The sequence below is a fragment of the Podarcis gaigeae genome (assembly GCF_964106915.1).
Source record: "Podarcis gaigeae genome assembly, chromosome: 5".
NCBI classification, from domain to species: domain Eukaryota; kingdom Metazoa; phylum Chordata; class Lepidosauria; order Squamata; family Lacertidae; genus Podarcis; species Podarcis gaigeae.
Window position 1 is genome coordinate 15,598,574 of NC_139681.1, and position 16,380 is coordinate 15,614,953.

At 40.9% G+C, this 16,380-nt stretch overlaps 1 protein-coding gene across 11 annotated transcripts in view; it reads right to left on the reverse strand.

Moving 5' to 3' along the window:
• PPP3CB (protein phosphatase 3 catalytic subunit beta) overlaps nt 1-16,380 on the reverse strand; it is a 33,374-nt gene that overhangs the window by 8,030 nt on the left and 8,964 nt on the right. For 3 of the 11 annotated variants that reach the window (XM_083738410.1, XM_083738407.1, XM_083738402.1), the window contains exons 3-12: nt 13,673-13,797; nt 11,079-11,190; nt 9,888-10,033; nt 9,330-9,469; nt 9,173-9,250; nt 8,980-9,074; nt 6,822-6,947; nt 5,836-5,913; nt 4,783-4,809; nt 1,058-1,142 (exon numbers count right to left, since the gene is read on the reverse strand). In XM_083738410.1, coding sequence (XP_083594536.1) covers nt 1,058-1,142; nt 4,783-4,809; nt 5,836-5,913; nt 6,822-6,947; nt 8,980-9,074; nt 9,173-9,250; nt 9,330-9,469; nt 9,888-10,033; nt 11,079-11,190; nt 13,673-13,797 — 1,012 coding nt within the window. Of the gene's footprint in view, nt 1-33; nt 884-1,057; nt 1,321-4,782; nt 4,810-5,835; nt 5,914-6,821; nt 6,948-8,979; nt 9,075-9,172; nt 9,251-9,329; nt 9,470-9,887; nt 10,034-11,078; nt 11,191-13,672; nt 13,798-14,799; nt 14,883-16,380 lie in introns of those variants that run through there. The other 8 variants (XM_083738408.1, XM_083738405.1, XM_083738409.1 and 5 more) reach the window with 6 other exon arrangements.

Below are 16,380 nucleotides of genomic sequence, written 5' to 3' on the forward strand. Positions count from 1 at the left end.
AATTTAGGAGACAAAAAAGGGGAGGGGGGAAACTGTTTTACACAAAGAGGTCTTCATACCCAATATGCTTCAGGCTTGCATGCAGATCCTTGCCTGAGCTCTTCTCATCCCCCAAATCCACTGTCTCCTATCTAACACTGAAGAACCGGGAAATGTAATACTGCAAGTGAAAATAGCAGGGAGGGTGTGATTTAGAATAGTGAGAGGAAGGTGGAGGCTGGGGAACACAATCTCAGGAGAGGTCTGCCAGCTCTGTTCCCTGGTGTTTAGGAAGGAAAGAAAGGCTTGTCCTCTTCCCATTATACGTACAGTCGTACCTTGGATCCTGAACACCTTGGTACTCGGACGTTTTGGCTCCCGAACGCCGCAAACCCGGAAATGAGTGTTCCTGTTTGCAAACGTTCACTGGAACCCAAATGTCTGACGGGGCTTCTGTGGCTTCCAATCGGGTGCAGCACCTTCCTGCAGCCAATCAGAAACCGCACTTGGGTGTCCAAACATTTTGGAAGTCGAACGGACTTCCGGAATGGATTCCGTTCGACTTCCAAGGTATGACTGTACATCTTTGGCATCTTCTTGCCTTTCAAAAATATTATATATGTCAGGAGCTACTCTGAGCTTGGATATGGCAGGATTATTATTTTTAAGCGAAACCAAATACCAGATCCCTTTGTTCTCGTCTCTTACTCCTGCTGCCTTTAAATTCTGCTTCTTGTGTTGTCCATGACATCATTTCCCTTCCCTCCTTTGCACCTGTCTTTCAGAGCCCATTTCTTTGGCACAGCTTTTCTTGCCATTATTTTTTACTCTTTGATCCTGCCATCACCTTTGCTCTGCTCTCATTATTCAGCTGCATGAGAAAGGGTTAGGCTAGCTCCACATTCTGAAAAACAAGCATTGGTGCTAAATAAATGTTTAGCAGAAGTACAGTATTAGCAATAGATAACTCATCTTTTAAATAAGTTACAGCTGCACTTAAATGTAAGAGTGGGTAGGGAGCGGCTAACACGTAGTCTTTCCATATAAACAGATCAGGCAAGTTGAGAATAGTAATTACCTGAGAACAGAGAAGACTCTTGCCATTTTGCCAATTGCACGGATTTTGTTTCTGATTATTTCTTTTCGTGCTGCAGCTGTACCTACTTCCAATGGAAGAAGAAAGTCTCAAGCTAATGGAGCACACAACAAAAATTGCATACAATGTGACCATCAATAAAACTGTTATAACATATGGTTCTCCTTCAGCCTGGAACTTAAGGTGATTGAATAAAGATGCCTCATCACAGACAAATCTCTTCAGTCCACAGATCACCAAACATCCTGAAAAGATTAAACAGTTCTAAACACTAAAGTGACAAATATCAAGACTATTAATTTCAGCCAATTGTTTACTGATGGCATTTCATTCTTAGGCTTTTGACTGCTGATCTCTTAAACAGTTATGAACCTGACTGAGCACAAATAGAAAATTCAATGAATAAATGGGACTTACACCATAGCTGGCATTCAAATTACTAACTGGCAACCTAAATGTGCTCCAAATCGACAATGTTCTAGAACACTGAACAGCATGTCTATTCATCCATCTCCATCTCTCCCTCTATCTCCCACACTCACTATATTTTATTCATGTAAATCAGTTCAGAACTTTCTGCTGTGGGAAGTGATTCATGAATTCAATTAGCTAGCTCAGTGTTTCCCAACCTTGGGCCTCCAGATGTTTTTGGCCTACAACTCCCATCATCCCTAGCTAGCAAGACCAGTGGTCAGGGATGATGGGAATTGTAGTTCAAAAACAGCTGGAGGCCCAAGGTTGGGAAACACTGAGCTAGCTAATATCCCCTCTCCTGGCATGTATACTTCATTCCAACCTAAGTGCTGTTTCACTTGTAAGGTTCTTCCAGGCATATACCATATTTTTCCATGTATTGGACACCCCAATGTATAGGACAACCCTATTTTTGTGGACTCCAAATTTAGAAAATGCGGGGAGATTGCCCTGACTAGTAGAGTTTTTTTAGGGAAAATAGTTGACAAATGCTGACAGCGGCACGCATCCAACAAGCTGCCTATCAGCTGTTCCCTCGTGGCAGAAACACACTCACTTTGCTTTCTGGGGGGGGGGCAGAGTTGTTGAGCTGCTCTGCTTTGCTGGAGGCTAGGGAACAGGCAGGACACGACCGCACAGAGCCAGGCAAGGATGCTCGCGAGGAGCAGGCCACCACTGCCGTCGCTCCTCACTACACACGCAGTAAAAGGACCACCCACTCCTCTCAGGAAGCTGATAGCAGAAACCACCTATCAGCTTCCCGATCGCCACCAGCGGCCGCCAATCATGCTCCTGCTTGCTGCAACAAGGGCAGCTGTCTATTGGCTGCCGCAGTGGCAAATGGGAGGGCTAATGGCGGTGATTGGGCAGCTGCGACACGAGCGGCTGTGTGCTGCGTTCTGGCGGCCAATGCTGAAAATCGCTCACCTGCTGGAACGAAGCGCGAGCCCGAGATTGTAAGCGGCAATTGGCCGCTTGATTGTGTGTGGGGAGGGGAATGTTGAAAATTGCTCACCCACCGGAAAGAAACGTGAGCCTGATTTTGTGAGCGCCGATTGTAAGCGACACGAGCAGCTGTGTGCTGCGTTCTGGCGGGTGAGCGATTTTCAGCATCCCGCCCCACCAATCAAACGGCCAATCACCACTTACAATCTCAGGCTCGTGCCAAAAAACCATTCGCCCATCCCCCCTCAGCACTACCCGTGTATGAGGTGATCCTAAATTTTGAACCTCATTTTTGGGTCAAAAAAGCTTGTCTTATACACGGAAAAACACAGTATCTCTTCTTTGTTTGAAAAATTAGATTAGACTCCCATACAAACACATGAACATGATTTTCCTTCAGGGATGTGGTCTACAGAGACTGTAGGACAGGGTTGGGGGACCTTTCAGCTCAAGGGCCACATTCTCTTCTGGGCAGCCTGCCGGGGGTGGGCAGCGTCAGAGGCAAAGAGCATGTATACTTTACCTTTGTACTGCAGGCTACTTGCTTTAACTACATATGAAACTCAGTTGCATGATTCCCTCTTAAAAAAATTCTAAGCTCTAGGCATGGATAGGAACAAAAATCCCACCAACAACACAAGAAAGCAGGAAGGTGGGTGGGGATGGAGACTAGAAAGAAGTTGTCTCCTCAACCAATGAACTGCAAGACTGTACTTAATACAGTGTGCAACTGGGAGAAATATAAGGAACAAAAGGCAGTTTCCAATATAGCTTTCAGAAGGAAGACTAGAGAATTACTGGGACATTTCTTCTTTATTTAAGATGCACACTTAGTAGGCAATCTAACATGCCACTACCAGCATACTGGTTGCATAATTTACATTCTTATCATAATTGTGTTTAATATCTGTCCCCAAAGCCTGGTCAATAAAGGTCATGTCTGGGTTATATTTGGTGCACCCAAGGATTTGGGCAAGCCCCATGGAATGTTTAATTTTTACTTTAAAACAATAGAACCATCCCCACTATGTGATATCACAGCTTTAAAAAGCCCTCCCCCCCAAAAAAATGGTTTTCCATGCAACTGGGAGGCTGGGAGAGGGCCATTAAAGAAACACAAGTCGAAAGCTCCCTCACATGTGTAGAGCAAGTTGCACAGTTCTTTGGATCTCCGGCAATAGCACTGCAGCAATATTTAGTAAAGGGTTCTTTCAAAGCTATTAAAATATACTTCTCCTCATTATGAAAGTTCTGCGAGGAATTCCACATAGTGCTAAGCAGATTGCTCTATCAGTGCAAACACTTATGCTTATGCTGATGGAGCAATCTCTGCTCACCTGCCTCCCATGTGCCTTTCTGGGAGTTCTCCTAACCTCCTCCATGCAAATGGGGAGGGGTAAAAACAGGGGGCTTGTGGGGAGAGGACGGTGCAGGGAAAGCCCTGTTGTGCTAGCGAAAGTCTTTGCGCAAACTTCTGCTTGCAGGCCTGGTTAAAAGGGACCCCTGACCATTAGGTCCAGTCATGGCCGACTCTGGGGTTGCAGCGCTCATCTCGCTTTACTGGCCGAGGGAGCCGGTGTACAGCTTTCAGGTCATGTGGCCAGCATGACTAAGCCGCTTCTGACAAACCAGAGCAGCGCCCGGAAACGCCCTTTACCTCCCCGCCGGAGCGGTACCTATTTATCTACTTGCACTTTGACGTGCTTTCAAACTGCTAGGTTGGCAGGAGCAGGGAATGAGCAACAGGAGCTCACCCCATCACGGGGATTCGAACTGCCAACCTTCTGATCAGCAATCCCTAGGCTCTGTGGTTTAACCCACAGCGCCACCTGCGTCCCTGCAGGCCTTACCTTAGTAATATAAATTATTCTAACATTATTATACACATCAGCTTGAAACTAGCACAATAGTGATGTAAAGCTTTCTCATACAAATATTAGCTGGAAGAGAACAAAATTACTGCACAAACAGCAACTGAAACATTACAGAGATCACATTTCATGCACCATTTGTAATGTAGAATGCTTTCACTAAAATCATAAACAAGGCAGACAACTGAAAACTTTCCTACACATGCAGGATCAGAAAAAGAGATATTAAAAGTAGGGAAAATATGAAAGCTACTACAAAAGGGGAATGGAAAAGAGGAGAAACCCTTCATGCACAGAAAGACTGGCAATAAAACAAATACTACACATTTATATAAGGAAAATATATAAATGTGTTCTCTACTTTGATAACTTTGATAAGTCATATTTCAAAACAATTTTACTCCGTCTTTTCTGTACCTTTTTTATTGCCATATATGATTCGTTCTTCAGATGGAGAGTCCAGAAAAAAAGAAAGTGAACGATGGAGAAAAAGGTGAGTGAGGAAAACTAAAAGGAAGAGCTTTTACATTGGCAGTGATAATAAAGAATGGAAGTTGAAAAGAAAAATGAGGAGGAAAAATGGAAAACTGCTACTCTCATAGAATACTGCATACTGCTGAGTGCATTTTTAAAATATATTGGTAGCATTTGTAATGTCTGTTCAGTGAGTTTGTTGACAGGATGATATAAAGTGTAGGAAGGACATAAATTTCAAGTAACACAAATATACAAACAAACACTGTTAAATATATAGTATAAAAAGCACCCCAAAGTCAAAATAAGTAAAAGTTGTAAAAATAAGTAAAAGTTCTATAAACAAAACAGACTTCATAGGTTTCCTCGCAATGAGTAATAATAAATTACATGTATCAGGAAGCAGAAATGTGAAATATGGGCTAAATAATGGATAATCTACAGCCCTATTCAGACATTCTCCCCTTTGGACAAACTTTCCTTGCTACCAATCCCATCTTTCTCCCCAGTGTTTGGGGCTGAACTTGTGCAGCAAGGATTCTTTTCTACTTGCACAGGCTCCACTTATGATTTAGCCCCTAAGTCAGGGTTCTAGACTGCGCCGGGGAGCCTAGTCAAGTTCTCTACTGAAGAGGTTTAGCCCTCAACACGTTGGGGATGTGTAGGAAGTGTTGGGGACAAATAATTCATCCCTACTCTGCCCCTTGCATGATGGCAATCGTGTGTGTGTTGCAGGGGGAGAAAATGAAGAAGCAGATCTTGTGTCTTTTTATTCTATGCAATGGAATAAATATTTTACATTAAGAATTTTAATACAGAAAATATAAGCACACCAAGTTTTCAATTCTTAATATACCAGAATCCTTTGAAGACTCTCTTTTAAAAATCTAATAGCATTCCTCAAAAGTGAAACCCTTAAAAGTTCACAAATTATGCACAGAATAAAACTTTCAGGAATTCACAGTACAGACCCATAAGTCATAAAAGTAGCCTTACCGTCAAATTGATCTTCACCCTCAGTCATCAGTTCATCATCAGAACAAATACTCAGAACGTTCACCAGCATTTCTGTCACTAAATTAAAAAAAATAATCCAACACATCATAATACTTATTATAAGCTGAATAGTTTAAAATGCTACAATACTATTAAAATGCAAAATACATTGGAGGGAGACAGAACAAAATTATATGAAAAGCCAAATAGGTCAACTTCCAATCCTTCACTGTAAGTCATTTAATAAAAGAACAGCATTGCTGGATCAGAAATTAAGTAAGAGCAATCGGTGCCATTAGAGAGCTCACAAACACGGCATGAAGGCATCAGTCCTTGCTCCCAGCAGGGGTTGTGTTCCAGGTGATTGTGTGAAATCACATGCAATTTAAACAGCCTGCAAGCACCCCGTTCTGCCTCATTCCACCCTATTCCCCCCCCATCCTGCCCATCCTGCCCTGCCCTTCTAATGACACTTTTTATGACATTTCCGAGTTACTTCTGGGTTCGGTGCTGTGCGTGATTGCATGCATATCAGTTGCGCCTAAAACGGGGAGGGCTTGTGCAGTATATTGATGGCTGCTGACACTTAACAGAAATGTCTGTTTTACATACATAAATAAAAACCTGCAGCCCAACAATGTAAAGCACAACTATAGTACTGTGTGTAACGTATTATGCTGAACCCACCTAACAGTCAAATATGGCAACTCAACGGGGCTCAACAAGCACTGTAATTAAGCTACCTGCCTGAAACAAAACAAACAAAAAAAACCCAAAGTGAATATCAAACAATGGGCAAAAATACAGTTTGTAGGCAGTGTCTGAATTGCTGGGCTACAGGCAGGTTTTATCTGGCCACACAGATACACACAAACTATCAGTTGAAGGCATGCATTTAAATCTACTTGCATAAATGTAATACTAGATAAGTGGCAAATGTTTGAGTGACAACCTGTTTTTATGCCTTGTTTCATGATATAACGTACCTTTTTCTCCAACAAATGGCAAAGACCATGTGAAGACATCCATAAAATTTGGCAACCAATAAGGATGCGGTGAACAGTTGAACTGTCGAATATTCATAACATTATTTTCATATTTCAATACAGCAGCTGTAAAAAAGTTTTAGTGATTAGCTGAAATTATGTATCAAGCCATCGATAATAACTGCAAACCTTTCAGCTAGCACATTCATTCCAACACCTGAGGGCTGTTTGACATTTTTTAAACAGCCAACAGTTGTGTCAACTGTAGATTCTATCGGGCTATTCATATGCAAGTTTAAGCAGGCACAAGCTCTTTTGTTTGTGAGCCTGGCTAGCAAGCAAACACAAACCATGAATTGGTTTGTTTGAACAAAATAATAAACAACTGTCACAAACAAGGACTAGGAGTTACTGATTTCAGAGCACAAGAGGAGAGAAACACCAGGCCCATGCCTTTCCTATTCTTGAAACACTATACAGTTAGCATTTGGCATTATGCTTAAACAGCCCCTATAACTATTCAACCGCAACCATAGTAGGCACACAGTGGAACTTGCAGGATGCAATCCAATATGGCCTCTAACAAGCAGCAGCAACACAGAGTATCAAGCTAGTGTCATCTTGGACATAGCAGGAATTTCCAAAGATAAGATGAGTGCTCTCCCTGAAAGTTGCAGGTGCTGGAAGGAAAGCAAGTTAAAGCTTTAGGTGAGTCAAATTCTCATTCTGCACAAGATGATCAGACTTGAGGTTTTACCACCACTGTATCAGGATATACTGAGAGACCTTTGTGCTTCTTTCTCATCCGGAACAACTGTGGCCTTGCCAACTGGTTTTAGCTAACGTGAAGGTGGGAAGGATAAGGAAGCTGAGTAATGGCATCAGATTCACTAACATAGATGTATCTTCCTGAGTAATGAAACATTCCTTCTGCCCTGAAGAAGTAGGTATGTTGGAATGACTAGCTGCAGTTGTCCCTTCGGACTCTCACAAAATTCTGCTGCTGCTGCTGCTACTACAACATCGTGTCTACATGACACGTGTCTATATATCAGACTCAAATATAATTCAGGTATGCAAATTGCACTATCTTGGTCACATTCAGATGAGAGTAATGAAATGCACCCTATGGGACGCAGTCTCTTAAATGTGTTTGGAGACTTTAGGTGGTGCAAAATATGTGGCTTTTCAGAGCATATTACGGTAATTCTGATACAGTCATATCTCCGGTTGAAGTAGCTTCCGGTTGAGCGTTTTCGGGTTGCGCTCCGCGCATGCGCAGACGCTCAAAATGACATCACGTGCATGTGCAGAAGCGGCGAAACGCGGGTTGCGTTCACTTCAGGATGCGAACGGGGCTCCGGAATGGATCCCGTAGCATTTTAAAGAACTGTAGCATTTTAAAGAACTTCCTGGATTATACAAGTTACTGTGAACGTTTGTGTTCGATTGCATACATATTGTACAATTCATTCATCCCTTCAACTACTCAAACGTTCTACTCGTGAAACCATAACCAGCATAGTATCATAGGGGGGTGACTGGACATGGACGTTTTCTGCTGTTGCCCCCCTTTTTTGTGGAATACCCTTCACTCTGCTATAGATGAAGCAGCAACCACCAGTTGCTTCAGATGTCTTGTAAGGACTTATCTTTTTGCCTAGGCTTTCCTGACCTGTAAGACTGGACCATGATTAATGTGCATGAATCCCCTGAATTTCTGTATCACTTGTTTTTATGTTTTTATATTGTTTTTGTACCTTCATTTACTAACTTAATCTGTTCCGGTTCTTAAACCAAAGCGCTCTTAAACCAAGGCGTGCTTTCCCATAGCAGCAGGGGACTCAATTTACAAATGGAACACACTCGACAGGAAGCGAAACATGTTCTGTTTCCAAGGCAAAGTTTACAAACCAAAACACCTACTTCCGGGTTTGCAGCATTCTTAATCCAAGCTGTTCCTAAACTAAGCTGTTCTTAAAGCAAGCTACCACTGTATTTCTTTTCATCTTGTATTTGTTTTACTGTCTAATATTTTTTTGTAAATAGCATACACCACAAGAGATTTTTTAAAAATATTAAGCAGTTTAGAAATGTTTTTAAACAAAGACAGATTATGTTTCAGACATGTTTACCTTTCTTAGCAATATGCTCTTACCTTTATTATTGTAGACATCCAAGTAATTAGGTGCAGAAAAAATTGTTATTAATGATGGGAACCCTGTCGTTTGACTTTTCCTGTACATTCTATAACTGTAAAATAAGAACAGTTGACTTGTGTCACAAAGGAAGTGGTGAAGCTGAATATTTGAGTACTGAATATTTGTATCATGGGAGGGCAAAATACTTACCCTGCATCTTGTGCTTCATGAGCTCTGATAATAGACAACAAATTATTACTCTGCAAAAATTCGCAAACTGCAGGATAGCTGTGAAATGAAACAACTATGAGTATAAAGTAATGCTTTCATGCAATCATTTATCAACTTGATCAGTTTTATTTTTTACCTATAAAAATAGGAACATCCTCTGACTGTATTGTGACTGAAATGCTCCTGTGATTTTTCATTTCCAAAGTCTTCAGAGGGATCTGACCACAACAAGTCGCACATTGGTCCAAATGCTGGGGGCTCTTTGAATCTATCTAGCTGTTTCAATGAAAAATACCACAGTGATCTTCATTTTCAGTATGTCCATTTTCTTTTATTATTCTCACTCTCTTGTTAAGCTATATAGATCACAAACATCCAATCATACCAAAGAAATAAAAGGATAGTCATTACTTTATGTTTTTTTCATCTATCACTTACCTTCTCAGACTGAAAAACTCCATAAATCAGAGAATTAGGCTGCAATCCTATACACACTTACCAGGAACTAAGTCACAGTGGGGACTAAGCCTCAATGCGGCTTATTTCTTAGCAGGCACATATAGGGTTGCAGTTAATTTTCATTTGATGTCTAACAAAGGACAAGAAAAGAATTAGCTTAACATTTAAGAGTGGCACGTCAAGAGCATTACAAAAGACCCCAACATCCCCATGCCTTTAGCACAGTAACACTCACCCTCCTAATGTCATCTATTGTATTTATTTCTGGAGAGAGTCCACCATGGACACAAAGAAACTGCTGGTTTAGAAGTGCAGCAAGAGGAAGGCAATCAAAAGCTTCCATACAAGCATCATAGACTCTTTCAGAATATTTTATTTTACCTATAAAGGTGGGGGTGGGGAGAGAGAGAGACATAGCCTATGACATACATTGTTTATGATGGCAGGCTTACATCTTAGGAGCATTTAAAAATAAGTTATCAAGATTGTTCCTTGAAAAATTTATGAATGGGTATCATAATTTAAACAAAAAATAAAATAAAAGGGAGAACTCTCTGGCAAAGCACATTTAACTAGATGAATATAAGCTGACATGTGTCGTAACAATATGATATGCTAGAATGGGAAAGAAGGATAATACTGCTCATGTAATACCAGCTTTGCAAATAAGTACATTAAAAATCACATTTCCATTAAAAATAATTAGTAGCCTGGTTGTCCATACAAAATTCCAGTGCTGGAATACTCTGATCATGGTCAGGTGCACCCCCCAAGAACTGCAGGCAGGAAGTTGACCTGGCTCAGTTAAAAAGTGGATATATGGTCCACACGTACCTGATCTGCTGGAGGCCCCAATCTGTATGTAGGCTCTGCAGCCTTCCTCTTATAGTAAAGCAACTTTTCTATAAAGTTAGCTAACTGACCTGTGATATATGGATCTATCTTCATTTCTTAGTAAATGTATTTACATGTTGTCTTCATTTTCTTTTTTTTTAATTGATTGGCTGGTTGTTATCTTAAGCTCAAAGGGTTTGTTGCTGTTTTGCACAGTGGGAAGAGCTGTGGGATAGCCACCAATTTCAATTTGTAGATAGGGGTAGGTCACTTAATGAAATCCATGTGAGTCTAATAGCAAGGTAGGCATGCCATCCTATCCTGGCAGCCACTTGGGCTGAAAGGACAAAGATTTATTAGAGAAATAACCATACTGAGATGTCCTAGTCTAACATTTTCATGGGAAAGTGCACAAAAGAAACACATACACAGTACTGTTATAGGTATCTCAAGACTATAATGTTGCACCAGATCCCGGAAAACGTTCAAATACATACGAAGCAAGACAAAAATGTGTAAAAAAAAAAAAAGGAGGGGGACTGATAACTAAGTATTCAGGAAGCCAACAATTACCACTGTTATTAATACTTACATTCCTGCTTAAAAGTAAAATATTCTGTGAGGTGCCTGCATTCATGGTTGCCTCTCAAAAGAAATAATGTGCTTGGATACAGAATCTTCAGAACCCACAAATATAGCACACACTGTTGGAAAAACAAGAGTACTAGTCATATGTGATAGCCCCATTTCAAGTATTACAGCACAATATCCAGCTGACATATAGAATAATGCTCACTTAAACTTAATTTATCACATTTGTATACCACCCTTCCTTCAGGGAACTCAGGACAGTGTATTAGAAAATTACCATGGCAATTTGGAAAGGAATGACACAGAATAAGACAGAATTCCCAACTTGCATTCTGTTACTGCTGAGAGGCAAGGGAACTGGAAGGCAATTATTGGCAGGTGGGAATAGCATACTGAGCCCATCTTTCCCCTGATACCCCTTTACCTCCTCCCCATCAAGAAACATTCCTACTGGGGAAGTGATGAGATGAGAATTGACAAGCAGAAGGGTTAAACATACTGCCCAATGGATCCTTCCATCAACACTTGTATGTAATTCTACTCTGTGGCTGAAGCTGAGTTCAAACATGGTGGTAACCTAAAATCCATTACTACTTGGCAATAACTGCCTGACACTTCAGAGGCATTCTAATGAATATTTCCTGTTGGTGCAAGAACATAGTATCAAATTCTGTGCAAAATGCCCGGTGTACAGCAGCATAGTGGAATGTCCTTGCATTAGTATTATAAAAACAGCCACATCGGTTCTGAAAGGCCCAGTGTTTCCAAAAAATGCATCCAAATGTCAAAAGATGCCCTTGCACACACAGTTGTCAACCTAGATGGCTCTGCTCCAAGAGCACATTATTCTGTATGGTATGGCGTATTAAGCACACAGAAAAGAAAGTTCCTTTTTTTAAAAAAAAACAAGACAAAAAGCTGTTCACAATTAATCTAGTCAATCTTTGAATCTAGTTTCACAGAACTCTAGAATGCTTGCTGCCTATCAGTCAGTTTCCTAATTGTTTACTGGTGCAATGTAGGAGCAGGCAACGTAAGCTAACACGGGTACAACTTATTTTTCAGGCCTATCATGTGGCAAGGGTGGGCATTCTAGAAGGAAATCTGAGTAAATTTTTATCACAATTAATAAAATTAATAAAAAGTGGATTGAAATAAACATGTTTTAACATTTCTCTTAAAAACTGACAGTGATGTGTGCCACAATCATTTCTTGGGCGGGGATAGGAAATTCCAGAGGGACAGTGCCACTCCCAGAAAGTACTAGGGACCCATCAACCCAACATCTCTTATTGACAAGTCAGAGAAGAGGCTGCTGTACATAAACATTCTGAGGCTATTATAGGTTTCAAATCAAATCTGAAACATAGCGGCTTCAAATTTAAGTTGGGCCATGAAACCAACAGGCAACCATGGGTACAGGATTGGTGCAATGTGTTCCAGCTGCTTGGGCCCATATAAGCATTCTTGCTGCTACATTCTGCACCAGCTATGGTTTCCAAACCATCTTTAAAGGTAGCCTCACATAGAACACATCAGTAATCCAGCCTGGACATAAGCAGTGAACATGCCACTAAGGCAAGCTACTTTCTCCAGATAGGGTGATAGCTGGAAAATTAGCCAATGCTGATGAAAAGCAGTTCTGGCCACTAGTGCCTTCATCAAGAGTGCCAAGCCCAGAAGCAAACCCAGAGTGCCTACCTCATTTGCCAGGGGGAGTGCAATCCTCTCTAAACAGACTGCATACATCCATCCAGATCAGCAGTTTCCCAACCTGCCAAATTTCCATCTTGTCGGGATTAAGCTTAATCTGGCTTGCCCTCATCCATCCCAGAACTGCCTCTAGACACCTGCTCAGAACTTCCATCGCCTCCTTGAGATTAGATTACAGAAACAAGAAGAGCTGTGTCTCATCTGCATACTGATGACACTGCGGCCCAAATCTCTACACTAGTTCTCCCAACAATTCCATGTAGATGATGAAAAGCATGGGAGCAAAACAGAGCCCTGAAGTACTTCAGAGGTCAGTGGTCAAGAGGAGGAACAGAAGTCCTTTAGCACATGGAAACCTCAGGCGGACCGAAACACTGCCTTATGGTGTAGTAATATGTGAAAGATTGTGATTGTGGAAAAAATTAAAAACCAAGTAAGGCTAATAAAGGGTGTAGGCACATAATATAATGGTTGATGTTATTGGAAGCCGCCATGAGGCCCAGAAGAACCAGTGAGGTCATATTTTCAATGTTCTCAGGATAAGTCACCCACCAGGGCAAACAAGGCAGTTTCCATCCTGAATCCAGGCAAAGGAAAAAGGAAAAAAAATGGAGCAGTTCTAAATAACTAGCTTCCTCCAAACTGCCTGATGCTGGCAAGACTTCACTCACTCTAGGACCTTGCTGAGCAACAGTAAGCCTGAAATGGGACAGTAATTTTCTAAAGCTGAGGAATCTAGACTCAGCTTCTTTAAGAGCAGTTTTATCATCACCTCCTTCAGAGAGAATAAACATACATCTTACCATGGTGAAACAGTTACTATAGCAAATAAATGGGAAAACCATTGTTGATATTAACATCAGGACACACACATTCAATTACCTCTATGCTAAAATATCCTCTGTCTACATAGTCACCAAGGAACAGGTATCTTGTGTTAGCAGGTGATCCTCCCACTTCAAATAGCTTCATTAGGTCAAAGAATTGGCCATGAATGTCACCACACACTGCAATAAAAATGCTGCTGATTAAAAAACCATGATGAAGTTCTACTGGTGGGAAAACCACCCAAACTTGATTCAATCAGAATTTCAGGTCAATAATCTAGTCATTGCATCTTAATTTTAAGTAGCAATTAAAATTAATTTTAAGTAGCAATGACTTCCCACCCCAGCACCAATCTTGCACCATCTGTTTTTCAGCTATTGTTCACACTCAGATTAATAGGACTGGAAAAAATATTTGCAGTGTCAGGTGCCACCAAGAATGTTCAAGTGTTAGGAACATATAAACTGTTTCAGGGCTATTCAGTAGGTTGTCTGCATACCCTAGTAGCTATCAAACATTTTTATTGCCAACTACCCTAAAGGAAGACTAAAGTTATTTGAACTTTCTCAAATCTAGATTATGGCAGAACTAGAATCTTAAATTGTATTCAAGCAAACTTGTCCTCTTTTTTTCCTCATTAATTTATCACTTGCTATTGCTCCATTAATTTTTTACCATAACTTTTGCTCCAATCTCTTCCTCATGTTGACCTTTCTTCTTTTTCCTAATTTTCCTTTCAGTCTTTGTCCTTACATCCCCTCTTCTTCCTGTTAACTATTCCTGCATGTAATTTCCACCTCTCCCATGACCACGTGGTACTGGGTGGAAGTGTTCACACACCAATGGCATATAGTCCTGGAGGCAACCAACTCTGGCACATGACATTTCATGCATTTACTCTGTTTAACAAGGTAGTGTGAAACAGAGTTTCCTATATGGACTTGTTTTCTGAGTGACCACAGAATTTATCCCATTCCACAACCAAGTCTGACTGAATGTTCCCTGTGGTGTTCACTATGCAGCTCCACCATCAATGGTGGTAGATAGGAAAACATACTTGACTTAATAGAAAGCATTGTGTATTTGGCTCCCAGTTTTTTCCTAATGCTGCTGCAGAGTTCTCTGGGGCTACGATCCCATATAGATAGATACTTTTTTGGGGGGTGGAGAAAAACACATACACACAAATGGAGGCAGACACACTATATATGGAAACCAGTCAAAAGTATGATATTCCAGCTGCAATGCATTCAGAAAGCGGATTCTCTTTAACTGAAAAGGTCCCAGCCTGAAAGTAAAAAGAGCACAATCTCCTGAGGGATAGGGGAAATTTTTCATAAAGATAAAGGGACGGAAAGACTTCAAAGTAAAAAATGATTTAAAACCGCTCTTAAAAAGTCTAACATCTGTGTAGCAAGCAGAGAACCATCTGCTTTATCAAAGAAAGGAACTTTTAAATTCTGTCTGGGAAGTTGAACATAAGGCTGCTAACTGAGGAAAGACCTACCTGTTGTCAACTGAGTAGCACATGCATCAGGGGGCAAAGTTAATTTCCAAGAAATGAATCATGAATAAGGTCAGTCAGAACATCAGTTAAGCCGATAGTATTTAACTTGAATTGAACAATAATAAATATATAATGCAATATTTTAAAAACGCAGAAGAGAACTGCAGAAAAAATTAACCTTCACACTTTTGATGTCATACTATTCAAATATCCATGTCTACAACTTTAAAGCAATTCTTATATTAAAAATAAAGCACAATAACCTATCTCATTTCAGAACCGAAATTTCTTATGCAAGATTTTCCAGTATTTTGTCCAGTTCCAAAATATTAAATATATTTTTTTTTACTATTATCATCTTGCAGTAATCAGTAGATTACTAATACCTACCAGTTCTAGGTGTTCAAGAATAAAGCTATATTCTGAAATATACAAACATAGTCTTTATTTTAAAAGGAAATAAACACTGTCAAATTTGCTAATGAACTCTATTATTTAGGATTCAACCTCCACTGCCTATGTATCTACCAGCTTTCCAAATTAATCTACCATCTAATTAATTAATTAACCTCTGGTCTATGAAAAATCATGCTCATTGAATCTTCAAGATGCTAGGAGCACTTGCAACAGTGAGCAACATCCCAGCCTGAATGCTTGTGTGCACAGCCGTGTTCACAGCCTGCTAAAAGCGCAATCTGTCCTTGCTTTGACTCAGTGAGCACCAGCAAGTGTTTCTCCTTTCCTTGCCCCAGAGACCAGTAACTAATCTTGGGGAGAAGGATTGGGGGGGGGAGGATAATGAAAGTCCTGGTAGAGTAGCTTTTCTTGGCACAAACTCTTAACTATCAGTTCCAAAGTCCCCATAAGGAAAGTGATGCTATGCACATCATTTCTGCCTGGGAAAAGGTTTGCTGCATGCAGGGTGCATGATCACATTTATCCTGTGAGTACCGTCTCCCCTTCCCTGCCCCAAGATCTCTCTGTTCTGTCCAGAACCCAAAGTAAGGTTGGAGAGGTGGTAGGCAGTGTCCATGTCCCAGCAGTGTCTGAGGGCCTTCTTCCCAGGCAGAAATGATGCACATCCATCAGTTTCCCACCAGTAATCTCAATCCTCATCAGGAAAAGTCATTTCTCTGGGGCTAGGGGAGTACAAGGGACACGGGTGGCGCTGTGGGTTAAACCACAGAGCCTAGGACTTGCCGATCAGAAGGTCAGCGGTTCGAATTCCCACGACAGGGTGAGCTCCCGTTGCTCG